The 25,428-nt window shown below is 53.9% G+C and overlaps 9 protein-coding genes across 9 annotated transcripts; 3 read left to right on the plus strand and 6 right to left on the minus strand.

Moving 5' to 3' along the window:
- Positions 1-744: 744 nt before the first annotated feature.
- Positions 745-4,348, plus strand: SCP_0311780 (hypothetical protein; the record flags this gene model as incomplete). Its single annotated transcript, XM_027756561.1, has 9 exons — positions 745-1,121; positions 1,172-1,733; positions 1,782-2,056; positions 2,115-2,219; positions 2,283-2,474; positions 2,522-2,720; positions 2,775-3,064; positions 3,121-4,000; positions 4,061-4,348. 9 exons carry the CDS (start codon positions 745-747, stop codon positions 4,346-4,348), a joined length of 3,168 nt encoding a protein of 1,055 aa, XP_027612362.1.
- Positions 4,349-6,078: 1,730 nt separating this feature from the next.
- On the plus strand, positions 6,079-7,579 carry SCP_0311790 (predicted protein; the record flags this gene model as incomplete). Its single annotated transcript, XM_027756562.1, has 6 exons — positions 6,079-6,301; positions 6,392-6,577; positions 6,660-6,720; positions 6,774-6,936; positions 6,993-7,093; positions 7,153-7,579. The coding sequence occupies 6 exons, from the start codon at positions 6,079-6,081 to the stop codon at positions 7,577-7,579; spliced, it is 1,161 nt and encodes a 386-aa protein (XP_027612363.1).
- Positions 7,580-7,723: 144 nt separating this feature from the next.
- On the minus strand, positions 7,724-10,135 carry SCP_0311800 (hypothetical protein; the record flags this gene model as incomplete). Its single annotated transcript, XM_027756563.1, has 7 exons — positions 7,724-8,055; positions 8,106-8,241; positions 8,291-8,410; positions 8,468-8,515; positions 8,581-9,163; positions 9,218-9,801; positions 9,860-10,135. 7 exons carry the CDS (start codon positions 10,133-10,135, stop codon positions 7,724-7,726), a joined length of 2,079 nt encoding a protein of 692 aa, XP_027612364.1.
- A 473-nt stretch (positions 10,136-10,608) lies between these two features.
- SCP_0311810 (hypothetical protein) lies at positions 10,609-12,937 on the minus strand (the record flags this gene model as incomplete). Its single annotated transcript, XM_027756564.1, has 13 exons — positions 10,609-10,855; positions 10,913-11,013; positions 11,068-11,227; positions 11,281-11,399; positions 11,448-11,683; positions 11,746-11,824; positions 11,908-12,038; positions 12,100-12,254; positions 12,311-12,369; positions 12,434-12,471; positions 12,536-12,573; positions 12,642-12,766; positions 12,821-12,937. 13 exons carry the CDS (start codon positions 12,935-12,937, stop codon positions 10,609-10,611), a joined length of 1,605 nt encoding a protein of 534 aa, XP_027612365.1.
- Positions 12,938-14,324: 1,387 nt separating this feature from the next.
- Positions 14,325-15,813, minus strand: SCP_0311820 (predicted protein; the record flags this gene model as incomplete). Its single annotated transcript, XM_027756565.1, has 6 exons — positions 14,325-14,571; positions 14,629-14,729; positions 14,784-14,943; positions 14,997-15,115; positions 15,164-15,399; positions 15,453-15,813. The coding sequence occupies 6 exons, from the start codon at positions 15,811-15,813 to the stop codon at positions 14,325-14,327; spliced, it is 1,224 nt and encodes a 407-aa protein (XP_027612366.1).
- Positions 15,814-16,418: 605 nt separating this feature from the next.
- On the minus strand, positions 16,419-17,092 carry SCP_0311830 (hypothetical protein; the record flags this gene model as incomplete). Its single annotated transcript, XM_027756566.1, has 3 exons — positions 16,419-16,547; positions 16,602-16,894; positions 16,951-17,092. 3 exons carry the CDS (start codon positions 17,090-17,092, stop codon positions 16,419-16,421), a joined length of 564 nt encoding a protein of 187 aa, XP_027612367.1.
- Positions 17,093-17,516: 424 nt separating this feature from the next.
- On the plus strand, positions 17,517-19,345 carry SCP_0311840 (hypothetical protein; the record flags this gene model as incomplete). Its single annotated transcript, XM_027756567.1, has 6 exons — positions 17,517-17,561; positions 17,612-17,628; positions 17,686-17,842; positions 17,895-18,110; positions 18,180-19,085; positions 19,139-19,345. The coding sequence occupies 6 exons, from the start codon at positions 17,517-17,519 to the stop codon at positions 19,343-19,345; spliced, it is 1,548 nt and encodes a 515-aa protein (XP_027612368.1).
- Positions 19,346-19,898: 553 nt separating this feature from the next.
- SCP_0311850 (predicted protein) lies at positions 19,899-21,378 on the minus strand (the record flags this gene model as incomplete). Its single annotated transcript, XM_027756568.1, has 3 exons — positions 19,899-21,071; positions 21,213-21,240; positions 21,296-21,378. The coding sequence occupies 3 exons, from the start codon at positions 21,376-21,378 to the stop codon at positions 19,899-19,901; spliced, it is 1,284 nt and encodes a 427-aa protein (XP_027612369.1).
- Positions 21,379-23,778: 2,400 nt separating this feature from the next.
- Positions 23,779-24,259, minus strand: SCP_0311860 (hypothetical protein; the record flags this gene model as incomplete). The annotated part of the gene is made up of 2 exons (XM_027756569.1): positions 23,779-24,121; positions 24,177-24,259. 2 exons carry the CDS (start codon positions 24,257-24,259, stop codon positions 23,779-23,781), a joined length of 426 nt encoding a protein of 141 aa, XP_027612370.1.
- Positions 24,260-25,428: the final 1,169 nt, after the last annotated feature.

Consider the following 25,428-nt stretch of genomic DNA (forward strand, 5'->3'; position numbering starts at 1 on the left):
GGAAGATGGCATCGCCTGTCAGCTTTCGTGTGACGTTAACTCGGAGGCTCGGCGAGAGGGACAGTGTTGTCACTCGACGACATTGGTGGGTCGAGGGCGCGGGCACAGGAAGCGGCACCATGTGCCAGTAAAGAGATCTAGAAAGACGACAAAAAGGCTCAGCTTGACTAAATCCAATCGTCAGGCAGCGGGCGACGTATCCGTATTAGCGGGAGGCCGGAAGATAGTGAGCTCGCAGAGGCCAGACATTATAGGTCGAAGAAGACGGACATGGGGAATGTTAGCGGGAGACAGAATGAAAGACCTCAGTCGACCACACTGCAGATTGCACAGTGGACAGGACGCCGCGTCGCGGTTCGACGGGATATTGATATCAGCTAATTTCGGGCGCACCATGCCCGCCGGGTGACCTGTATGCTGCGTTCTTGGTGGCGGCTGATGTTGCTGTCCTGTTGATCATCGACATTTTGTGCTAGGCCTGCGTATACAAGGAGCTTGAGCAGATACAGCCGTCGCGCAGAAGGTCAATATCTTGAACTAAATCGTCAACCGCTTCAGCGAGGCATATTCAACTGCATATAAGATGCGGAAGTATGCTCGTTGCAGTGCAGGTTTGGGTCGACGAACAAAGCCGTTGAACTCGCGTCGTGTCACAGGCTGTCACACCGTGTCTCAACCTTGATCATAACGTGCTGCAGCTGTTCAAGTTGAAGGGGCAAACCCACCTTTATTTTCTCTCTAGAAATGTTTTGCCCGTCTCCCGTGTTCCACGACATAGCTGACTCTTCCGAATGGCCTCCTCAGGCTCAAGAAATCGCTCTTCTGCTCTCCCAACCTCTTCCCGAGTACATCTCTACCGGACCCTGGCCTTTCGTCTCCCCGATAGCTACTCATCTCTCAGACGAACTACGTAAAGATACATCATACCAAGAAGCTTTAAAGCCCAGCGATCAATTCGTATCGCGTGTCCACGAGGTATTCGACTTAGTCTTGTCGACTGTGGCGGCTCTTCGTGAGCTCGAATCTCTCCAGGACTGTGGCCGACCTCGGCCGACGGTCACTCTGTGGTCTCCTCTCTTCAAAGGGATCGGAATGGCATGCTCACCAGATTCTTGCTACTTGTTCGTGTATTCTCATACCCTGAATTACTCGATTTTTTACCGCATAACAGGAATGAAGCATCGTTTGTTCTACCGCGGGTGTCCCCACGATCGAACCAGGTCGCATTCGATGGTGTTGCAACTGTCCTCATCTCTCACGTCGTGGACGAAAGTGGATTTTCTCGCTCCTGCTCGCCGTCGAACGCCATGGATGTTGACGCACGCTTCGGTGGCACTCGGTCGCAGTCCGACGGCACAGCTAGATCTTCCTCACATAATTCCATGGATCTCTCTATTGACGGCACCCGCTCTACTGTAGACTCTGAGGGCGACTACGCCGATGAGGACCAAGAGAGCACCGACGAAACCTCCCAAGAACTCAGTGGACCCTCTATCGACGTCCCTTTTGACGCACATGTGCTGAGCGGATCCGGCCGGCGATCATTCGCGGTTTTGCCCATGATCTGCGTGGCTGACGCGGACAATATCCGATCCCTGCTAACTAGTGTCGCATATCAGCGACGCGTCTGGGATATCGATGAACCTGTGGTCGGCTTCGAGATCTCGAAGTTTGGCACTGTAGCCCGTATTTTACTCGCCTGGGTCGGCACAGAAATGGACGGTGACTGCTTGGTTGGTCTGCTCGGCTTCATTGTTGATTTGATGCTGATAACCCTGCAGCCAGCTGTGCACATCGCGTGTGCCAGTACACATTCTAGGGCAACAATAGGGAATTTTGATCTCACGGACACACGATCGGCACTCACCCTAGCGCAGATTGTACTCGGTCTAGATGCGCACTGCCAGCGGATAGTGTCGAAGTCGAAGCATCGACCAGCTATCGATGCGTATCACTGGAGATCTGACTATGTGGACGAACATGAGGATCAGGACAATGGTGATCTGGGGACACGGGTAGCGCATTGGGCAAGAACGATCGATGCGCGCGGCGAAGGGTGAGCAGCTTGATAAGAAATCAATAGATGCATCCAACTCACCTTCCTTCCCTCTCAGAGGCAACAACAAGGTTGAGATTGACCTTTCGACTCCACCCACATCGGAGATGACTAAACTACCAAGCATCATCGAAAGCCCGGGGAAACCCACGACTACTGAAAGGTATGAGAAGCCCTACCTCGGTGATCGTTCATGACTGATCCATCTCTTCTCGCAATCGTAAAGTCGAGGTCGATCTGCTACGCGTGGTCCGACGTCTGAGACGGGAAGTGGCTCCAAGACGTCGCGCACCGGCGTAGAGCAAGACAGCGTGAAGTCACAGAGCCTGAAGGACGAGAAGGCCTCGCAGATGTCGGAACCGAAGAGTCGGAAAAGCAGAAGTGAATCTGCCACGCGGACCGATAGATCGAGTTCCAGGTGAGTGTACGTGCGGTCATATCGTACACCACTGATTCGGTGTCCAGATTGGCGAGGACGACTTCAGTTGCATTCGACGGGCCGGTGACACCTGCGACCTGGCTGTTTGAGAGAAAGGCATTCCCGATTGGTCTGATCAAGTTGCCCGACAGTGCCGAAGATGCGGACGAAATCAACGAGAAAATTGATGTATATAACAAGATTGTTGTTGAATTTGCTTGGCCCAGTCGAGTGTGGTCAACTGTGGTGGATATTCTGATTCTGCATCCGATATCAACTCCTTGTGCTGATTTAAACCAGGATAGAATGCCACCGGTAGACAAAGCTGTTCAAAAGATTCAGAGGGTCTTGTTCGAAAACTATTTGACATTTGCGCCGAATGAGAAACCCGCCAAATTAGATCCATCGCATCTGGCCATCCTATCGAGTCGATTCTCTACCATCCTCTATGCATCGGCGGGTGCCTACGGCCGCCATGCAGCCTTGTCTGGTCTCCCCGTTAATGAAGCGGAGGCGAGATATGACTGGGACAAAATGCTTCTGCAATTCTGTGTCCCAGATTCTGACCGCATTGTTTCGCCGTATGTTCTGTGAGTGACTACTCTAATTATGGCTTTCATCATTGAGCTCACCTTGGGATATGCAGGTTTGAACGAGAACTCACCTTCCCTCGAAATAAGGCTGTAGAATCTGTCAGCAGTCATGAGGAGTCACCGGAGCTGCAGAAAGATTTAGCTCAAAAGCAGGTAGACTTAGCCCTAGGCTATCGCCACCATTGCACGGCTGTGCTATCGTCTCCTCGATTTGATGAAGCACCAGCACCTGTGCAATCTCAGGCTGGTGTGGCATGGAATCAAGCTTTACAATTCTCCATCCAGATACAGTCACTTTCTGTTAAACCTAGCAAGATGCTTGACATTCTCAGCAATCACGCAGCATCGGAGCCACTCAGGGGCATATGTGATGCTATTGTGGTCAGCCATATTGTAGATGCTTTTAACGATAAGAGATCCCCAGCCACTCAGAAGTTTCTCAAGAAACAGGCTCTTGTACAGCATACCTTGACGACGCAACCCAAGGACAAGGACAAGTCATCTGGTGAATTAGCATCTCGGCCTTCTTCGCAACCGTCAAGGGGAACACCGGTGGTTCGCCCGAAGAAAACAACCTCGCGTTCTCGGGTAGTGGCCGCGGATAACGTCGACTGGCAGAAACATGTGGATGATCCATTCATCAATTCCTGCAGTCCTTTGGTTTTGCAGGACCCGACCAAGAGCGGTGACAGACCTCGGGACCTGGATCCAGAAGCGGTTACAAAGGATCAGTTGTTACTACCAGTGTTGGTTGTGGAATACAAACGCTGGAATGAGGACCAGGCAAAGTCCCTTAACCAGGGACGGTTCTACTGCGTGGCTTCAGTCACATTCCTCGCGGTGCTCGGCATCGAGGGACACCCGGTCTTCGCGCTGGTCACAAATGGGGTGGTGGGCGCTGTTCTGCTTTCGTGGCAGTCACCGCAAACAAAGGTCAGTCCAATATTTAATCAGATCGCGACTAGATCTCACCTCAGTTGTTTCATATCGTAGAAAATATATGTCATAGAACGGAATGTCTGCACGTTCGACCTCTCCAAGCCTCTCCAAGCATTCCACTTCGCAACATTCCTCATCCGGCTTCGCGAGCAGCACGAGAAGTTGCAGGCCCTCTTTGAGGCCAAGAAGACGGAATTTAAAGCAAAGGTATCTGCGGAGCAATTCGAGGAGTGGACGATGGCAGCACAGGATGTGCTACTGAGGGCTCAACGGGCGGAGGCTGAGGCAGCCGCCGCTTTGCGAGCTGCGGCTGAGGCTTCCGCCAGTCCCAGCGACGCTTAGCCTGCTGCTAGTGATATCCCAGAGGACATCTCTCCCAGCGCCTGATCATTATGCCACCGATGTCACTGGCGCCGTGGCCCAGAGGCGGAATTCGGATTGACCCCCTTTCTCGGGCAATTTTTGACGCCGTTATGTTCTCATGCTCTCATCCAAGTTCTTGATGTCGCTGTTCTCTTACGGTCTTATTCACGTTGCTTTCGATGTCGCTATGCTCCTTCACTTTTATGTTTTGATATGTCTATGGGCATCTGTGGTTTTATACATCCTGTCTAGTTACCTAGGAACTTGTACGTGTAATGCAGGATTTTGGATCTCAAGGCGGCACGGTCAAAGGTCCAAGGTATGTGCAGCCCTCGATAGGTATCTAAGCCCATGTCCGACGTGCCGTCAGAAAATTATACTCGTCAACAGTAGCTTACGGCTGGTGATATCATTGCGCGACACGATAGAGACTAGAGCGAACAGACGGCAGAGTAGTGTACACAGTGGACTACTGCATCGGCCTCACGTGCTATCTGAATGAACAAGCAAGTAACAGGGCTCAGGACGCATCGGGGTTGTACGCGCTGGACTCGGGTTTGACAAAAGTGCAACCTCGGTCAGCGTCGGCGTGCATCAGTCAGAGGAGGATTTTGGACCAGGATAGAGACCGTACCCCATTGTCCTCTGGGGGTACCAGCTATCCGTCGCCGTCGTTCTCACAACATGTACACCGGGAAAATCTGCGCGAGTATCAGTGCAGTGATACTGGGAAGGGGGGATGCCGTATCAGTCTTGACAAACTGCCCGCTCTAGTCTGTGCGTCCCACGCGTGCCGCGAGGGACATCGACAGTGTCGTATCGTCTATGCCACCGCCGCAAAAGAGCCTGCAGGCGGCATGGTCAATTATGGAAGACAGGCGGCACCAGATGCGACAAAACGCACTTCGCGATGAGCGCATTGGTGTACACTGCGCGAGGGTCAGCGGACTCGAGAGGTGGGAGACGCACGCTTGATCAGAGGTAGATGGAGAAGTATATTATGTCGTGCGAAATTGCACCTCTGCTCGGCCATGGGGGAAGGCGGACGTGGGGCGCACCTGATGACGACGATCCCGACAACATTGCCAATATGGCGCGCGTCAGCAGACACACGCGCTGTGTGCATAGCGGTCAGTTACCTCATCAGCAGGCCAGTATTAGTGGTGTAGAAGACGATGCGGTCGACGACCTGCGTAGTAGGGGATGGGCAGGCAGGCATGCAAATTGAAAGGTGACGCGTACCGTCCCAGAGCTGGTGCGCATTACGAAGGTCAGAATCAGTCCGAGCTGGGTCCAAAGTAAGCAAAATATGTACATACCAGCTGGTCCCAGAGATTAGGAAGACTGAGCACTGTTTGAGTACCGCTTGGAAGTGTTATAAAATAGGTTTTCTATCTTCGAGTTTCATTTTCTGGGCGGCTTCTTGGTGCCCCCATAGTACCCCCATAGCTATGCTCGGCCGATTCATCACGATGAGTTGTTACATACCATAAGTCGTTCGACCATATGCGTCTCGTGGCCAGCCGCTTCCAAGAGCATGGACTACAGAATGCCCACAGGCACGGACGTAGTAAGAAAGAACGTTAGTCCGGCGCTTAGCGCTCGCGATGTCCAACCGTCAACACACTGTACAATTTAGCGTCGGAGGGACGGCACTTTCACAGTCTCACTCCATCATAAATCCTCGCAGCGTCCTGGATAGACAAACAATGTCTTCAACCCTACAGCAGTGCATCTCGCCGTCGGTCGGCGCGCTGACGCGGACGGAGGAGGCGCTGAAGGCGTCGCTGTCGTCCCCGGCCTTTCTCGACGTGAAGTTCTTCGCGTTCTCGCGCAAGTACGTGACCGCAGACGGGACGGTGCGCGTGGACAAGCCGCAGCCCATCCTCGCCATTAGCTCCGTGCTCAAGAAGATCGAGGACCTGGATAAACGTGAGCACCACGCGGCCTTGTCGCGCATTCTCGTTCGATTGTGCGCGTTGTGAGGTCGTTCTGACCTCGTGGGCTGTGCCTATTGACCAGTGCTGTCGAGCGGATTCTCGGAATCTAACTCCAGGGTGGACCTGAATTCGGGATACCCGGGGAACGAGACGCCGTATTGCGACGAGTATGACTATGACTCTGATAGCGATCTGGACTACGAAGAGGACGTGATCGACATAGTCGAAGAGAGTCCTGCAGATATTCATGAAGCACAGGGTCAACCAGGTGAGGGACCCAGCCATACATATTTGTTCCCGTGCGTATAATAGACGTTGACGGACCGCACTTTGTCAAACAAACCAAGCAGCGCAGCCCTCCGCTCAGGGGAATTGTCGCCAGATCATCATCAAGGACGCAGCATTCCATACGTGAGGCACCCATTCGCGCCTCCCTTACTCGATTTGAGCTCAAATTTCCGTAGGTGGCGCGCGTTCATCTTCTACCTGTACACAGGCAAGATTAAATTCATGCAGCTAAAGTCGAGGGACGAGGAGGCCCGTAATGTGGAGCTGGCGCTCTACTTGTCAGACCCGAATTCCGTGCCGCCTTGTTCGCCCAAATCTATGTACCGCCTCGCGGACAAGGTGGGCTAGCATTTGCTTCGCTTGACGCCCTGTATATAACGCTAGGTATTCCGCAGTATGGCCTGGCAGAGCTCCAGACGCGCGCCTTCGCCGCCATTAAAGAGCGCCTCTCCACTGCCAACATAGTCAAGGAAGTGTTTTCCAAATTCACGTCCAGGTCACGACCTTCCCCCTTTCCTCTTGTTTGCCTGTGCTAATTTCCTCCGCGCACACCAGATATGACAAGATACAAGAGCTCGAGATCGATTTCCTCTGCACCCACTACACCAACCCGGAAGTCGCAAATACCCTGAAGCAGATCGCCGACGGGGTCGTGCAGGGCGAGTTCCCGCACGCGGGCGAGGTGCTCCGGACGCTTTTCGAGCTTAATCTCGACCCCTCCTCCCCCAGCGCGCGCAGGCGGTCGCACCACCTGAACGCCGTCGGCGCTGGCCGTAGCTCTGCGCGCGGGCAGGTCATCAACTTTGGAGTCAGCCGCGGGAGAGGAGCTAGACCCGCTGCGCGGGGCTTTGTGCCGCCCACTCTTCCAGTGTATGCGCAGCCAGGCGGTTCGCGCCATGACTCGTGGGGCGGTGTCACTGCCCTCTTCTCTCCTCCCGCCCGTGAGGACGACATTTTGGGAGAGAACAGTGATGACTGGTAGAGTCCGTAAATGTTCTCTCGCGGGACTGGTTTGATTTGTGTACTAAAGTTTGGATATGCTCTCGCCGTTCTGCTATCAGAAACTCCACTTGTGCTCCAGCTATTGTTGTAACTGTATTTGTACGTTTAGGCATTCCAGTAGATCTTATACAGCCCCTTGTGCCTGCACCCATACCCTCCCGGGCAAGCCCAGCAGTCCGCCCCGTCTGCACACCTCCTCGAGGACGTCGATCTGGAGGTCCGCCCCCATAGCCCCATTTATCTCGACCGAGACCCCGCGCGGCCGGCGGGGTTCGAAGGTGACGGATATCTCAACCAGCCCGGGCATGGGCGGTCGCTCGGGCGACATCATGACGATCCTCGCTCCGCGATGGTTAGACGGCAGCGAGAGGGCGTCCAGGTCATCCGGATCGAACAGGTCCCCGGGTGATGGTGGCAGGTAGACATTGACGGGCAGTTTGCGCGGATTCAGAGTACCTGTGGTGACGACGTGAGTGTTTGCATGAGAGTGAGATTGTGGCGCGCACCTCCGAGAAGAGCGTCTAGTTCGTTTTCTGTCGCCTCGATGTCGGCCATGTCTGTGTCGTCTTGAGCGGCCAGACCCTCTGGAACCCAAGGATGTCCGCCAATTATTTCGTTGAGCCAACACTGCTCTTTGACGATCTGGAAGAATATCGGGACGAAGCATCGAGGAAGGGAAGAAAAGAATCACCTCCAGGATACCCCATACCTCCTTCAGGGTCCGCACAGGGACCGCTTCCAGGAGGAATCCGGGCTCTTCCGGTGCGGCGAGTCGTAATTGCAGAGGCGGATGAGCAGACGTTGGCGAAGTCTGAACATGAAGCACTTCGTGAAACATCCAGCATGAGTGAGGAATATATTCACTGACATAAAGCGCCGTATAATGTTCAGGAGGTAGCGTGGTCTGGGGCGAAAGCTGTGAAAGGACAAATTAACTAATGGTCACCAGCGAACGGAGGCACAAAAAACCATAACACCTACGAGAAGATTGAGCCAACTCCCGCTTCCGAACGTCATCATAGGGACGCTACCGATGTGATTCATCCCACCGAGAGGATTCACGACAAACTCGACCTCTCGCATCCTAGACTGACTCATCACCACACCAGAATACTTCCCGCCCTCTGTGAAATCCAGGATCCATCCGGGTGCATCTGTGCCCGCAGGGTCGGACACCTGAGGGAATGTATGCTCGATGTCCGAACCGGACGGCACCAAGGCGAAGGTGGGCCGTGTACCCAGGTTGGGCATGGAAATCTGGTCAGCGTTGGGGAGAGACATCTTCGCGGAAGAGAGTACAAGGGTTGCCACTGTCGTACCCGCGGGACGGGGATGAGAAGATAGGTGACTTCGTAATCGGCCAAATGGAATGTCTAGGTTGGGGAGGTTGAGCTTGCTCACGGGAGCTGCAAGAATGGACGCAGGTGCGCGGAGAAGGGAAAGATATGAGAGCGGTGAGATGGAAATCAGAAACGAGATTGAGGGTGCGGCGAGATATGGGAGAGGAAGTGCATGCGAGCGCATGATAAAAACATCTAGTGGAACGGGCGCGCCACGCTGCCCGCTGCTCAAATTCGATCAATCTCGTCAGCACTTTAGCCAACGTAAGACTACGCACGCGTTCACAGCATTAGCTTCACTGGTTGCAAATTGTTCGACAGCAAGCACCAAGTTATCGATATCCTTGAACCAACGCAAGCCGCCGTCCCCTTCGGAAAGAGCCAACTGGTCAAGTTTCATTAGATAGGAGAGATGTTCCGAAAAGAGCATGCCCAGTCGCCCTGCTTCGATGCTATCTTGAACATCACTCTCTTTTTGTACTTCCGTAAGGAAAGCCTGCAAGCTGCCCGCCAAAAACCCGTCTAACGACAACGAGTATCCGGTGGTCGATCCGGCCGAACCATTTGGGATGGCATATGATGTTTTTAATGTCGCAACACGGATGCTCGGTTTTTCTGGATCGGTTCTGTCCACCAAGAAGTCAATGTCTAGAACAAGGACCTTGCCGCCGAGCACTACAGTCATGCGCCCATCCCGTTCTTCTTCCCTGAAGGCCTCCATGCCTGCAGAGGTACCCCAAGCTTCGAGACGTGACATGCACCAATCAACTATGGTAGCGCGATCCAGAGGAACGTCTTCTCCGTAAGTGATTCCGACTCGCTTGCGCAGCACGGAAACAGCATGGCGTATGTGCTGATCGGACTGAAGAAAATACACCGTGAGATTGACCGGCTGTAATCGAGAAAAAGAACGCCCTGACGGATTGAGCGGTATGCGAGATGGCGGTGAGCTGTCTGTATAGGGAAAGTAGTTTAGGGTTTAACAGTGGCAATGACAAGTGTGTGTTGAGCGAATTCGTTATCTGAGTGGTTAGTTCAATGACCTCTCTCAATGATGACACTGATCCGTAAGGTGGTGTCAAGGAAAAGGGATGTAGGGATTGGGGCGGCAGGGCATCTGGCGCAGTGAACGTTTGCACTGCAGAGAGGATACTTCCAGCAGCTGTGTCTTGCGAATCCCCAGGGTGAGTACCCATAAGTCGAATTCACTGCCATTGGAGTCGACTATCGAATATATCACTTATTTATGATACCTGAATGCAATGCACTCACCGGCCACAAATTTGGGCAAGAACGCGCTAACACCCAGTGGAATGTCGTGCTACTCTTGAACTCATATACCTTATCACCAGGAGTTACTGAACCCACCAGCGAGTGAACTAGCTATCGGAGCAACTTCAACTTGTAGCTGCCAACTCGGACTCGGGGCCCTTACAACGTTTCTTGTGACCGTGTCGATCATGTTCAGTCACGCGTATGGCACGTGTCCAGATGTATCAGAAGATCACCTCGCCGCTGGCGGGCAGTATTGAAGTACTTAAGTAATACGGAAGACCATTGCTCCACATATGGCAGCAAGTAGCTACCCATCCTCAATTCAACATGGTGCGGAAACTCAAGGAGGAAGAGTATATGAAGCATTCTGCTAGGTAGTATCGGTAGTCATCCTCTACATCGATCGACTACAGTTGCGACAAGTGCGGTTATACCCCGAACGGCAGCCATATGCACATACTGGCTCAGCCTGTGTGCCCACTTTCAACGCCACCACCTTCTGAATGAAGGATACTAGCGTGTCGGCACTGTGTGGCAAAAGGCCCATAGCGATACTTTTTATCCACTGCGGCAATTGCGACACGACAGACCCAAGGTTGTTACTCAAGAATTCGACCTGTTTTGTGGATATTTCCAGATATCTAGGTGATATAACATCAGCCCATCCGATTACTTTGGTCAGCCAAACAACAACTCACCTCGACGTGAATCCAGAAAAGACCTCGGGCAAGATGTTCTCCTTAGACAACTTCGACTCCAGATCTTTCGCAGCCAAATCCTTCAATTCTTTCATGTCGTACTGAGGGGGGTAGCGGTCAGTGAGACGAACATTTCGCAGCCGAATTTCGCAGACCTTTTCGGCAAGACGATACATCGATTTGGGAGAGCAGCGTGGAGGCCGGGATAACATTGCGCGCTCATCGACGCTCGCATCACGCCCACTTTGTCCCTGAGACTTAAGAGGAGCGAACTCAATTTTGCCGGTGTACACGTAGAAAATGAAAGCCTGCCAACTGGACGTTCATGCCGCGTGAGCTCGGTAAGGACTGGCTTAGGGCGTACGTACGTTCTAAACGCTATGTCCTTGATGTAGACCGTTCGGCCAATTCTTCCTCCACGCGGAAGGGTCTGAATGGCATCAGAGGCATCGAGAATTTTCTCATTTGATGTGCTAGGTACCTCAAGCTGCATCGCTTGTGAGCATCAGATCACTTCGAGGATTTCATGACATACATTCTCTACTTCCCGGAATGTAAGCGCCGAAATATTTTCTTCGTCACGGATGTCCGCTAGCTTGCTCTTCGGCGTTAGAGGAGCGGCTTGTGAACCTTGCCCATCAGTCTCATCTTCGTCGTCATCCAGATCACTGTCAGAGTCGTAATCATACTCGTTTGTGAATAAATTCTGTGGGAGATGGTTCTCTGCATCCAAGGCGGTAACCTGACTCTCCATGAATCCGCCGGACAACACTGAACACAGAGGTTAAGCCATCCGGGCCCGGTATCGTAAATAGAATAACTCAAATACTCACGACGCTCGAAGTGAGGTGACGCCTTCCTGACGGCGACGCTGTTCGCGAAGACGGCGAGAGGCTTGTTCACAGTGCCAGACTGAGTGCGCGCGAGAAAACGTAGAACTTCGTATCCGCGAAATCGCCCGCAGTGAGAGAGGTCTTCAACACAGCTTGAAGTACCTGTTCCCTTGACGCTTCGGTAGGCAAATTGATATCAGCAGGCTCTTCTTGAGTAGTGCGAGGTGATGCGCGTTTATGTAGACTCTTCTTCCCTTTCTTTGCGACCTTGCCGGTAGAGGAAACCTCCATAACTAAGCCGCAGAGTATGATGATGCAGAAACTGATAAGAACAGTATCCGGGGAATCACGCACGCCGCAATGTCCCTTTAAATGCCCCCAGGAATGTCCATAATCCGCACATCGAGCTGACGCCACGCCCTTGCAACGCTGAGGACACGAGGGCTATCATGGGGTGCCTTCCGAGAGGCTTCGCCACATAAATAGGAGCATAACCCAGATCATCCTCGCTGAAGTGGGAAGCATAACGTCAATTGTCGAGCGTTCAAACACGAGATGGACCCACAAACAGGTCCAAGAGATGATTGATCCACGTGGTAAGGCGACCAAGATAAGGAAACGGAACTAGAGTTCTCCGTAGAACTTGAGAAGTTCTGTGCACGCCGAATCGGCGTGTGATCCAACCTACCATCGCAGAGGACAGCACCTTCCAGTAGAGTAAAAAAGCTATCAACATGGTTCAGACATCGGGCAGCCAAGAATGAGGGTTGCGGTGAAGGAGAAGAATAACGCAGGTAGTCAAGGACCATAGCGGTCAGGAGGCACGAGCTTGAGAAACCAGTGATGCGGAATCAGTGCACACGTCCTATATCATACTGGGGTAGAGTAACGGTCACCTACTCAACAGCTCCTGCGCGTTCTCATCCACTCCCGTGCGTCTGCCATCCGGGACTTCTTTTCTCTGATGTATGCTCTCGGTGGTTTGGTCATCACTCGCAGTAGAATTCGGCTCATTTGCGTCCTTTAAGTCACGACGTTACCACGGCAAAAACATTATCCCGTTAAGACTTCTTACCATGTGTTCCTGAAGAGCTTCGCGAGACTGGGGAGATGCGCCGTTGAGACGTTCTCGAGCGTCTCCGACGCGCTCATGCGCGATATTTCGGACATCGGGTAGCCTTTCCGTCATCATTTTCTTCCTGTCTTCGTAAGACGCCCTCGCAGCAGAAGCCTTTTCAGCCAACGCGTCTTTCTTCACGGAGTAAGATTCCAAGGCAGCCGACACTTTCTCTGCGATAAGCTGAGCAAGTGGTATTTCGCCTTCTTTTAAATGCAGAATTACGTGCCTCTAAACACAACGACAACTGCTCCACCCAATAGACCAATTATAGGTGAAATTGGACAGCGGACATCTCATCCTCTATGCCCGTACGAGCGGCGAGTGTCTTTGCATGGCTGGTAAGAGAGCGGTCTTAGTGTACGTCGAGGTGGTAGACGTAGGTTTATAGGCGCCTTGTCAGCCCGAACGCGAGCCACGGCCCACCATAGTCTCTTGCAATTTGCCAGGCTGGTTGATTCTGCAGAAGGGACGCGTCAGTGACGCCGGCCGAGACTTTGCCTCGTGGGCAACGGCCAGAGGGACGTTTGATACGGCAAGATTCCAATCTGAAAATGATACTTCTTGCTTTGAGTTGCTTGGAGGATGACAGGAACACCAAGTCAATGTGGGGGACGTTCAGTGTATCTGCTGCTTTAAGGAAAGCACCTAAAGGCGGCTAAGACATGCTTCAACGTCGAGTCGACTGTACCATCACGGTTGCAGTGGAGACGCGGTGTGACAATTTGTGACATGTCGCGAGTTTCTTTGTTTCGGCTCAAGCTCTCGGGCCTTGTACAATATTGTATACGCCGGCCTACTAGTAGTACAAAATTTCTACACGTGGAACAACGGGACAGCTGCATCAGCGAGCACCAAAAACCAGATTTATATGGTATCCGGACATGGTTTGCCTTCAATCAGCTGAGCAGGCTTGCCATCCTGTCACTGCCAGCGACCCGTCGTCCTGCTTTCGTTGTCCCTCCACTGCTCTGTCTGCCGTATGGTTGACCGAGACAGGGGTGTTTCGTTCTGTCTACTCCATGCTCCCGCCAACACTCCCCATGTCCGGCCTTTGAGAGCACACTATTCTCCGTCCTGCTAACACAGATAGCTGACAATTAATTTTAACCAAGCCGACCCTTTTCGTGCTCTCTCCTTAGCGGGCCATAGTGGAACATGAAGTCGCTACGTGTTCGGCGCAGGCCTGCAGGCCCTCGACACTAATGTCTTCGTCGTAGACATTACATTGCCCCCTCCGAACCCCTGAGTAACGAGAGCTGCCAGGTGCCACCACTTCCTCGATGCTGTTCGCATTTATTCTGGGATGGGCTACCTGCGCTGCAGCAATTATTGTAGGAGACGCCTATTTCCTCGTCATGTGGCAGTAGGTAACCACGCATACTGGATTTGATGCAGTGTGAACGATTCAAACACAAGAAGCATACGAAGCAGTCTATGCAATCAAATATACAACATCTCTCTACATCGCCCGGCTGCAGCTGCTACAAGTGCGGTTATACCCCGAAGAGCGGCAATATCTACACACTGGCTCAGGTTCTGTGATCGTTTTCGATGCCACTACTTTCTGAATGAAGGATACTAGTATGTCGGCGCTGTGTGGCAAATGGCCCGCAGCGATACTATCTATCCACTGCGGCAATTGTGACACGACGGACCCTACGTTGTTGCTCAAGAATTCGACCTGTTTTGTGGATATTTCTGGATATCTAGATAACATAACATCAGCCCATCTGATTACTTTGGTCAGCTAAACAACAACTCACCTCGAAGTGAATCCAGAAAAGACTTCGTGTAAAATGTTCTCCTTGGACAACTTCGACTCCAGATCTTTCGCAGCCAAGTCCTTCAGTTCCTTCAAGTCGTACTTAAGAGGGTCGAGATCAGTGAGAGTAACATATTGCAGTGAAAGTTAATAAACCTTTTCGGCAAGACGATACATCGATTTGGGAGAGCAGCGTGGAGGCCGGGATAACATTGCGCGCTCATCGACGCTCGCACCACGCGCACTTTGTCCCTGAGACTTGAGAGGCGCGAACTCAACTTTGCCAGTGTATACGTAGAAAATGAAAGCCTGCCAGCTGAATGTTTGCGCCGCATGAGCTCCGCGCGCACTGGCTTAGGACGTACGTACGTTTTAAACGCTATGTCCTTGATATAGACCGTTTGGCCAATTCTTCCTCCTCGCGGAAAGGTCTGAATGGGATCAGAGGTATTGAGAGTTTTCTCGCTTGAAGTACTAGGCACCTGAAGCTGCATCGCTCGTGAGCAACAGATCTTTTCAAAGATTTCATGACATACATTGTCTTCCTGGAATTCTGTAAGCGCCGAAATATTTTCTTCGTCATGAAAGTCCGCTAGCTTGCCCTTCGGTGTCAGAAGAGCAGCTTGGGAACCTCGCCCATCAGTCTCATCTTCGTCGTCATCCAGATCACTGTCAGAGTCGTAATCATACTCGTCTGTGAATAAATTCTGAGGGAGATGGTTCTCTGCATCCAAGGCGGTGACCTGACTCTCCATGAATCCCCCGGACAACACTGAACACAGAGGTTAAGCCAGCGAGGCCCGGTATCATAAATAGAATACTCACGACGCTCGAAATGAGGCGACGCTTTCCTGACGGCGACGCTGTTCGCGAAGACGGCGAGAGGCTTGCTCACAGTGCCAGACTGAGTGCGCGCAGAAAAAACGTAGAACTTCGTGTCTGCGAAATCTCCCGCGGCGAGAGACATCTTCAACACGGCGTCAAGGACCTGTTCCCTTGACGCTTCGGTATGCAAATTGACATCTACAGGCTCCTCTTGGATGATTCGAGTCGGTGCGCGTTCATGCAGACCCTTCTCGTGTAAATTGACATCTACAGGCTCCTCTGGGGTGATGCGATCTGGGGTGATGCAAAACCCGGCGCCTTTCTTCCCTTTCTTCCCTTTACCAGTATAAGGAACATCCATAACTAGGCCGCCGAGGATGACGTTGCAGAAGACGATGTGGAGAGTGTCCAGGGAAGCACGCACGCCGCAGCGTCCCTTTAAATGCCCTCAGCAATGGCGGAAATCCGTATAGACCACGTCGCACACGGAGTTGCCGGCACGCCCGTGCAACGCTGAGGACACGAGGGCTGTCACGGGGTACCTTCTGATCAGCTTCGCCGTACAAAGAAGAGCTTAACCAGCTGAAGTGGGATGTATTACGCCAGTTATTGATGGTTCAAACGCGAGATGGACCCACAAACAGGTCCGGAACGTAATTGATCCATGCGGCAAAGGCGATTAAGATAAGGAAACGGAACAAGAGTTCTTGGTAGAATTTGGGAAGTGCTGTGCATGCCGTGTAGTTATGTAATCCACCAGCAGAAGATCGCGCCTTCCAGAGTAAGAAAGTGTCAACAAGGACGAGACATCGGGCAAGAAGTTGCGTTGAAGGGGAAAATAACACAGATTGCCAAGCTTCAAGTACCGCAGCCGTCGGGAGGCACGAGGTGGGGAGACAAGTGTTGCGGAACCAGTGCTTGCCGAGCACGTCCTATATCACACTGGGTAGAGTAACGGTTACCTACTCAAGAACTCCTGCGCGTTCTCATCCACTCCCGTGCGCCTGCCATCCGGGACTTCTTTTCTCCGTCAGCCAGATGTATGCTCTCGATGCTTTGATCATCACTCGCGGTAGAATTCGGCTCGTTTGCATCCTTTAAGTCACGACGTTACCACGGCAAAAATATTAACCCGTTAAGACTCCTTACCATGTGTTCCTGAAGAGCTTCGCGAGACTGGGGAGATGCGCCGTTGAGACGTTCTCGAGCGTCGCCAATGCGCTCACGCGCGATATTTCGGACATCAGATAGCCTTTCCGTCACCATTTTCTTCCTGTCTGCGTAAGACGCCCTCGTAGCAGAAGCCTTTTCCGCCAACGCATCTTTCTTCACAGAGTAAGATTCCAAGGCAGCCGACATTTTCTCTGTGACAATATCTTTCTTCTGTTCGTAGTACGCCTTCGCGTCTTTGGACCAACGGCTCACTTTCCACCACACGAATCCTGGTATAAGCTGAGCAAATGGTCTTTCGTCTTCTTTAAAATGCAGAATTACGTGCCTCCAAACACAACGACGACTGCTCCACCCAATACAACAGGTATATAAGGGGCCACGGAGCTGGACCAGATATTCAGAGGTGAATTTGGACGGCGGACATCCCATCCTCTACGCCCGTACGAGCGGCGAGAGGTTCTTTGCATGGCTGGTAAGAGTAGGGATCTTCAGTGTACGTCGAGGTGGTAGACGTAGGTTTATAGGCGTCTTGTCAGCCCGAACGCGAGCCACGGCCCACCATAGTCTCTTGCAATTTGCCCTGGTTGATTCTGCAGAAGGGACGCGTCAGTGACGCCGGCCGAGACTTTGCCTCGTGGGCAGCGGCCGAAGGGATGTTTGAGACGGCAAGATTCCAGTCTCCAAAGGATACGTCTTGTTTTGAGTTGCTTGGAGGATGATAGGAACACCACGCCAATGTAGGGGAACGTTCAGTGTATCTGCAACTTTGAGAGAGGCGGCTAAGATGGGCGCCCATTCCTCACAGTCAGGTGATCTGAGTGCTAATTAGCGCCTGTCCTGGACGCCGGATTCTCCACTACGCCGTAGTAGAGAGTTGTACACTCCTCTCCGATGTCCTCCTCTTATTTGTACGTTGACACACCGAACGCGAACCTGGTGCGTTGAGATAATGGTCTCCATGCTCTTGCTGACATTGTGATGGCTAGGTGTGTTGTATCTGCAGGTGCCACCGGTTCCACACCCGCCGAGATCTCCATACTCACGTTCGTTTATTCACCAGATCACCATTCGTGGACCCATGCACGACTCGCACATGTTGCCATACATTCTGCTACAAGTGCATTTCTATGGCAGTTGATGTTGCGCGACAGTGCCCGATCGACCGCTCCCCCCTCTCCATGCACGACCTGGCACCTGCAGACCCGGTCGTGCGAAATGTCGGTATTTTTGCGTGGTTTTCAGAGGTCTGTGCTTACTTTCATGCTACAGCTGGTGGATGAGCTGGTGGTCGAATGTCCGCAACACAGCAAAGGCTGCCCACATACCTGCCAGAGACTGCTCCTCACCGCGCACCTCAAGGATTCGTGTGGGTTCGTCGAAGTACCTTGTCCTGATGGCAAGTGCGAACAGCAGATATTGCGAAATGACGTCCCCAACCATAAGCATGCTGGTGAGTCGTCGACAGGAGCAGAGTCCCATCCCGAGGTGAGTCCTTATCAATCCAGTGCTGACCCAGCCAGTGCTGACCCAGTCACCGATGCCTATGAATCACAGTCTTCTCTCACAACCCCGGAGATAGAAACACGATCAACCTCTCCACGACCTGTGTCCGCACCTACCGCGGACGTTCTTGCTGCTGAGAACGCGCTACTTCGTATGCGTCTCTCGGCGCTCGAAGGCATTGTCAGCGCCATGCGCCTAGAGATGCATGCGGTCCAGCGCGCGCTTGGTCCCTGGTATAGGCCACACGATACTCGTACTCGTACGCCACCGTTGGAGTTGGAGTTAGACGCTCGCTCTGCATCGGAAGTCTCTCACAGACCAGTCGCCTTCGAAGCCGTACCTCCCCAACAGACACAGGTCCCACGTCCTAATCCCTCTGGGAATGCAGCACAGCCGTCGGACTCAGCGCACGGGCCAGCTGCTCATCCTGTCTCGAACGTTAGCGCGGTCCCTGCAACCGCTGCGGCGGAATCTGCGGGTATCAATATCGCGTCCTACTTCCCTCCCGCAGAAGATGACAGTACTGACGTCTACGCGACCGCAGAAGCACGCGCTCCCTGGCACACCCCATACCACACCCAGGCCCCAGCCGCCATAACCCCGGCCCGGCGGTCATCGCCACACCCACCCCAAGCGTCAAACGCGCAAGCAGGGCCCTCCAGCGCCTTTCTCTCTCCGATGCCAGGGTACCTGCTTCCCTATCCACCCTTCAGCAGCTCTGCATACCCATCCCCCTCCTACGCGCTCCCGCCGCCCACGCTCTCCCCGCCGGACATCAACGTCCCCCCACTCGACCCCGCTACGCCCCTTCCGGAAACGCTCGCTGCGCTGCACTCCACGCTGAGCACTCTCGCTGGTTCAGTCGGCGCACTGGCTTCCGCGCGCGCGTCGGAGGCGCTGCACACGGGCGAGGAGCTGCGCGGAATGCGCGCGGCGATGCACGGGCTGCGGATGCAGGTTTGTCTCTACCTATTTTCCCTTCTTTTCCCACATCGCTGATATCTTGACAGCTGCACGACGTCTTGACGGCCCTCTCCATGCGGGACGGTTCTTCGATCAATAGTGGGGGTGTAGGCAACGAAGCCAGCGGCGCGGGCGTTCCGTACGGCGTTCCTGCGGGCATGCCGCCGTGGATGGCGTACCCCCCGCGTGCGTTGGGCGCGTACATGTCGATGCACCCTAAGCCGCCCATGCCACCGTCGACCACGAAGCTGTAGCACCGTTGCACTTTTTTTTGGCCTGTCGTAAATTCGGCACTCTGATGCCGTCTATTAACAAATATTGTACTTATCCTGGGGGGATCTCGTCTTGTAAATTTGTTGTGAGACGAAGGAAATCTCTGTTTAATGCTGGCTACATGTATCCGACATGTCGCGATCTTTGGCATTTGGGTATATTATCATGTTGCGCTCGAGATAATCGAAAAAATAGTGCTATGACAGTGTTGCACTGATACGATCCCATTCACCGTGATCATTTTGTAGTCTGCCTACAGAAGGCGACTCGAATGTAGGCCGTAGCGTCGTGGATAAGTTCGCTCACATTGCCACAGTACTGATGTCTTGAGGAGCACGATTCCAAGAGACTCCCGCAACTTGAACTCGGTATACAGTTGCAGAGCAAACTCAGCACACCAAAATATTCAGCCCTCAGCCGTGCCAATCGCATTCCACGAAGTTCAACCCGACAGACTAAATAATAACAATAAACTGACCACCGTCCCAATCTCCAAACACTCATCTATCCCAGCAGAACGGCCATTCCCTAAGCTCAATCCAGCTCGTTCAAAGCAAGGCCGCGAGCCAACAGCTCGTCCTCCCTCAGGAAGTGGAGCGCAACCTTGCCAACGTCACCTGCAATGCCGCCGATCTTCTTCCAGTTGATGGCCTCGCTGCCCGCATCCGCACGTCCGAAGACGCCCTCGCCGAACTGCTCGGCGTCGTGACCCACGGTGTGCCAGTTGATAGCCTCGCTTCCGTCGGCGCGCGCCATGAGCTCGTTTTCGAACGCACGGGCGACGATGGGATCCTCCTCGCGAAGGAAGTGGAGGAGCGTCTTCCCGACGTCCCCCGCAACAGAACCGACCTTCTTCCAGTTCACAGCCTCGCTGCCTGCGGGCTCGGCACGGCTAATGACGCCCTCGCCGAACTGCTTGAAGTCGTTCCCGATGTTGTGCCAGTTGATAGCCTCGCTCCCGTCAACGCGCGCCATGAGCTCCTCCTCGAACGCACGGGCGACGATGGGGTCCTCCTCGCGAAGGAAGTGGAGGAGCGTCTTTCCAACATCTCCCGCAACGCTGCCGACCTTCTTCCAGTTGACGGCTTCGCTGCCAGCAGGGGCAGCACGCGCCAACAGCTCGTCCTCGAACGCACGGGCGACGATGGGGTCCTCCTCGCGCAGGAAGTGGAGGGCAACCTTGCCAATGTCGCCTGCAACGCCGCCGACTTTCTTCCAGTTCACGGCCTCGCTGCCCGCATCCGCACGGCCGACCACACCCTCGCCGAACTGCTCGACGTCGTGACCGATGTTGTGCCAGTTGATCGCCTGGCTACCGTCGTCGCGGAGGAAGTGGAGCGCAACCTTGCCAACGTCACCCGCAATGCCGCCAACCTTCTTCCAGTTCACAGCCTCGCTGCCTGCGGGCTCGGCACGGCTGATGACGCCCTCGCCGAACTGCTTGAAGTCGTTCCCGATATTGTGCCAGTTGATAGCCTCGCTCCCGTCAGCGCGCGTCACGACCGGGTCCGCCTCGCGGAGGAAGTGCAGCAGGGTCTTTCCTACATCTCCAGCGACAGAGCCGACCTTCTTCCAGTTGACGGCTTCGGAGCCCGCGGGCGCGGCGCGGGCCAGCAGCTCGTCCTCGAACGCACGAGCGACGATGGGGTCCTCCTCGCGAAGGAAGTGGAGGGCAACCTTGCCAACATCTCCCGCGACGCTGCCGACCTTCTTCCAGTTGACGGCTTCGCTGCCAGCGGGCGCGGCGCGCGCTAGGAGCTCGTGCTCGAACGCGCGGGCCATGACGGGGTCCTCAGCGCGGAGGAAGTGGAGGAGGGTCTTTCCAACATCTCCCGCGACGTTACCGACCTTCTTCCAGTTGACTGCCTCGCTACCGCTAAAGATAAATAAATGTTAGCGGGGAGTTGTCGTAGGCTGATGAGCAGACATACCTCGCGGGTGCGATGGGGAGCGCGAGCGAGGGAGCGGCGGACGCGGCGACGAGGGCGGCGGTGATAGCGATGGTGGAACGCATTGTGAATATGATAACGATAGATATAAAGAGGTGAAGTGAAGAGTGGAGATTAATAGACGATAGGAAGGAGTGTGGTCGTTAAGTCGTGTCAAAGCTGAACAAAGTCGTGAAAATTTAATGCGAAGGGAGAGAAAAACAAGTCAGGCTGAACAACGCACACCGTCAGCGCTGTATGACGGAAGGGAGGAGGAGAGGTGGAGACACTCACTATCCAGTACCGACTTGAAAGTCTTTGGCTCTGAAGAAGAAGAAGGCTGAGAGCTGGGGGACCACAGCGGTGCGCTCGCCCATTTTATACCGCAAGAGCCTTGCACTGCCGGGGATTCGCTGGGCGTGCGTCCCGTCCATGATGGACCTGCCCCTGTTTCAGCACGATAGGAACTACGCGCGTCCTATGGTTCGCCAACATCAATCCTCCCGCATCACGGTGTTGCAAGCCCGCGCAGCCGTGGTGTGGGCGTTCAATACACACATGCTGTCCTCGGGACGTCGACATCTATACGTGGAGCCATGGGAGGATCAGCCTAGTCTTTTCATCTCCTAATTCACCGTACAGACCTGAAGGTGGAGCAGGGTGGAGCCCAGGATCGCACGGCTGAGCAGCGCGTACAGCGCTTGAGAGAGAGACGCACAGTTGCGGCCTGTCTGCAGTGGCCTGACGGGTCAAAGGATGATGGTTGCCTGCGCGCCGAGATGCGGCATCCGTGCGCTCATCAGAGGCGTCGAGCTGACGCTATCGCCAAGAGGTGGTAAGTATGGACAGACAACCTCCGAGCTCGGACGATCTTGGCTGTGTCAAGATGGCGCATCCTGTAGTGAGCACCAGAAACTTGCGGGAAACCTCACTCACAAATTACATCGCAGGCCAGCCGGATGACAGATCGCGGCTGGCTAGTGCGTCCCGGGACCTCACCACATGGATTCGGAGCGCAATGCGTAGGTGCATGCATCTCGCTATCTGCCAGTGGTTCCTCAGATGACGACCTCCAAAATATTCCGCATTTTCACGCGGCGTGAACGGCTGCGCAAAAGACAAACCTGAGGGTTCCGAAGTTTCCTCTTCTCGAGGAATCGTCCAGATGCGGTCAAGACTTTGCCCTACTCCCTTGGTCTTGGCCAAATCTCTCCGCTCGGAGGCACTGCTGTCAGCAACAGAGACGCTGTCAGTTCTGTCAAGCACACAAGGTTCGCATTGACAGGCTATCGGGAGCCGTGCGCGAGCGGGTGGCGGAAAGATCTCTTCGACGGCAGCTGTCAATCCTGCGGCACCGCCACAGATAGACAGTCACGTGCATTTGTCACACCGCGTTCATGGGACACGCAGCCCGATATGGCAATCCTCCGCGAACATACTTATTCGCTTCCATCAGGAAAAGTCAAATCCACTTAACCGTCTTATTGCCTTATTTAAGGAGAAATAAGACCATCCATGTTCTTACTCTTTCTTATTTCTCCTTAAATAAGACAATGAGAAGGTTGAGTGGGTTTGACTTTTCCTGATGGACTCGCCGAGCGCGAGAGCGCCCAATCAGCGCTGGCGTGGCGCCTGCCGCCCCTCGGTTAGGTGGCGCGTCACCACGGCCATCAATTTCGACGCCCCGCCCCTGCCGCTTGCCGTGGGACCCGCCCGGCGCTCCGCCCGCCCGCCTTCGGTGGGCGCGCCAAGTGCGTGTCCCAGGGATACGTACGCCACCTTCCTGATATGGGTACGCCGCGCGTGCCGTAGAAACAAAGCGGCGCGGGCGTTCCGCACGGCGTTTGCGGGAAACGCCATCCCCCGCGTGCGTTTGGCGCGTACATGTCGATGCACCCATGCCACCGTCGACCACGAAGCTGTAGCACCGTTGTATGTTCTTTTGGCCTGTCGTGAATTCGGCACTTGAGGCCTCCTATTAACGAATATTGTGTCCTGCGAAAATCTCGTCTTGTACAATTTTGTTGCGAGACGAATGATATGCCCTTCTAAATGTTGGCTATACGTATCCGCGATTGGTGGCATTTGTATATATTATTTGAAGCCTGTTGCGCTCGCGGTAATCGAAGAAATAGTGGTATGACAGTGTTGCACTATACGATCCATCCCGTCTCCGCCCCGACTCAGCGATCATTTCGTAGTCTGACTACAGAAGGCAGCTTCGACGTAGCCCATAGCGTCGTGGATAAGTTCATTCACATTGCTACAATACTGATGTCTTGAGCAGCACCACTCCAAGACGCGCAGTTCGAATTAGGCTCACAATTGCAGAGCAAACTCAGCACACCAAAATATTCAGCTCTCAGCCGTGCCAATCGCATTCCACAAAGTTCAACTCGACATACTAACTAATAACAATAAACTGACCACCGTCCCCATCTCCACAAAACACCCATCTATCCCCGAAGAACGGCCGACCCCCAAGCTCAATCCAGCTCGTCCCAAGCAAGGCCGCGCGCCAACAGCTCTTCCTCCCTCAGGACATGCATCGCGACGCGGCCCACATCCCCAGCAATCTTGCCCACCGTGTTCCAGTCGATGGCCTCGCTCGATGGCTCGGCACGACTGATGACGCCCTCGCCGAAGTCCTTGAAGTCGTCCCCGATGCTCTTCCAGTTGAGAGCCTGGCTCCCGTCAGCGCGCGCCACGAGCTCTGCCTCGAACGCACGGGCGAGGATGGGGTCCTCTTCGCGGAGGATGTGGAAGAGAGCTTTTCCAAGATCTCCCGCGACGCTGCCGACCTGCTTCCAGTCGACTGCCTCGCTGCCGCTAAAAAGAGAGAAATGTCAGCGGGGAGTTGTCGTAGGCTGATGAGCACATATACCTCGCGGGTGCGATGGGAATCGCGAGCGCGGGAGCAGCGGACGCGGCGACGAGGATGGCGGTGATGGCGATGGTGGAACGCATTGTGAATATGATGACGACAGATATAAAGAGGTAGAGTGAATAGTGGAGATGAATAGACGCAAGGAAGGAGTGTGGTCGTTAGGTCGTGTCAAAGCTGAACAAAGTCGTGAAAAGAAATGCGAAGGGAGAGAAAAACAAGTCAGGCTGTGCAACGCACACCGTCAGCGCCGTATGACGGAAGGAAGGGGGAGAGGAGATACTCACTATCCAGTACCGACTTGAAAGACTTTGGCTCTGAAGAAGAAGGCTGGGAGCTGGGGGGACCACCGCGGTGCGCTCGCCCTTTTATACTGCAGGAGCCTTGCACTGCCTGAGCTCGCTGGGCGCATCCCATCCCATGATTGACCTGCCCCTGTTTCAGCACAATAGGAAGCGTCCAAGCGTTTTCGAACCAACATTAATACTCCCGCATCACGGTGTTGCAAGTCCGCGCAGCCGTATAATTAGTACCGCGTTCGACAGACACATGCCCTCCTCGGGACGATTCGACATCTATACGTGGAGCCATGGGGAGATCAGCCTAGTCTTTTCATCTCCTAATTCACCGTACAGACCTCAAGGTGGAGCAAGGTGGAGCAAGGTGGAGCCCAGGATCGCACGGCTGAGCAGCGCATACAGCATCTGAGAGGGAGATGCATGGGTTGCGGCCTCACCTGAGACCAACTCAAATTTGCTACCCCAACAAATGATGAATTTCGTGCTCACTACAAAGTAACCGTTTGTAGATGAAACACAGTTTCTATTTGCCGAAGTAACAAATTCAACTGGTCAATTGAGTCCCTATTCAGTCCTGATCACACATGTAAACTTTATCAATAGATTTGTGCTGGCGACAAATGGTGACGTTGTAAGGCAGACAAACCTTACATTCACTCAGGGATACAAATCCGGGAGGGTGTTAAGTGCCTGTCTGCAGTCGCCAAACGGGTCAAAGGATGATGGTTGCCTGCACGCCGAGACGCGGCATCCATTCGCGGATCAGGGGCGTCGAGCTGACGCTATCGCCAAGTGGAGGTAAGTATAGACAGACAGCCTCGAGCTCGGACAATCTTGGCTGTGTCACGATGGCGCATCCTGTTAGCTCCAGTGAGCCCCAGAAACTCGCGGGAAACCTCACTCACAAATTAGAACGCAGTACTCATGAGACACCGCTGCTTTCATGGCAGCAA

This window comes from Sparassis crispa, assembly GCF_003851025.1.
Source record: "Sparassis crispa DNA, contig_000002F, whole genome shotgun sequence".
Lineage (NCBI taxonomy): Eukaryota > Fungi > Basidiomycota > Agaricomycetes > Polyporales > Sparassidaceae > Sparassis > Sparassis crispa.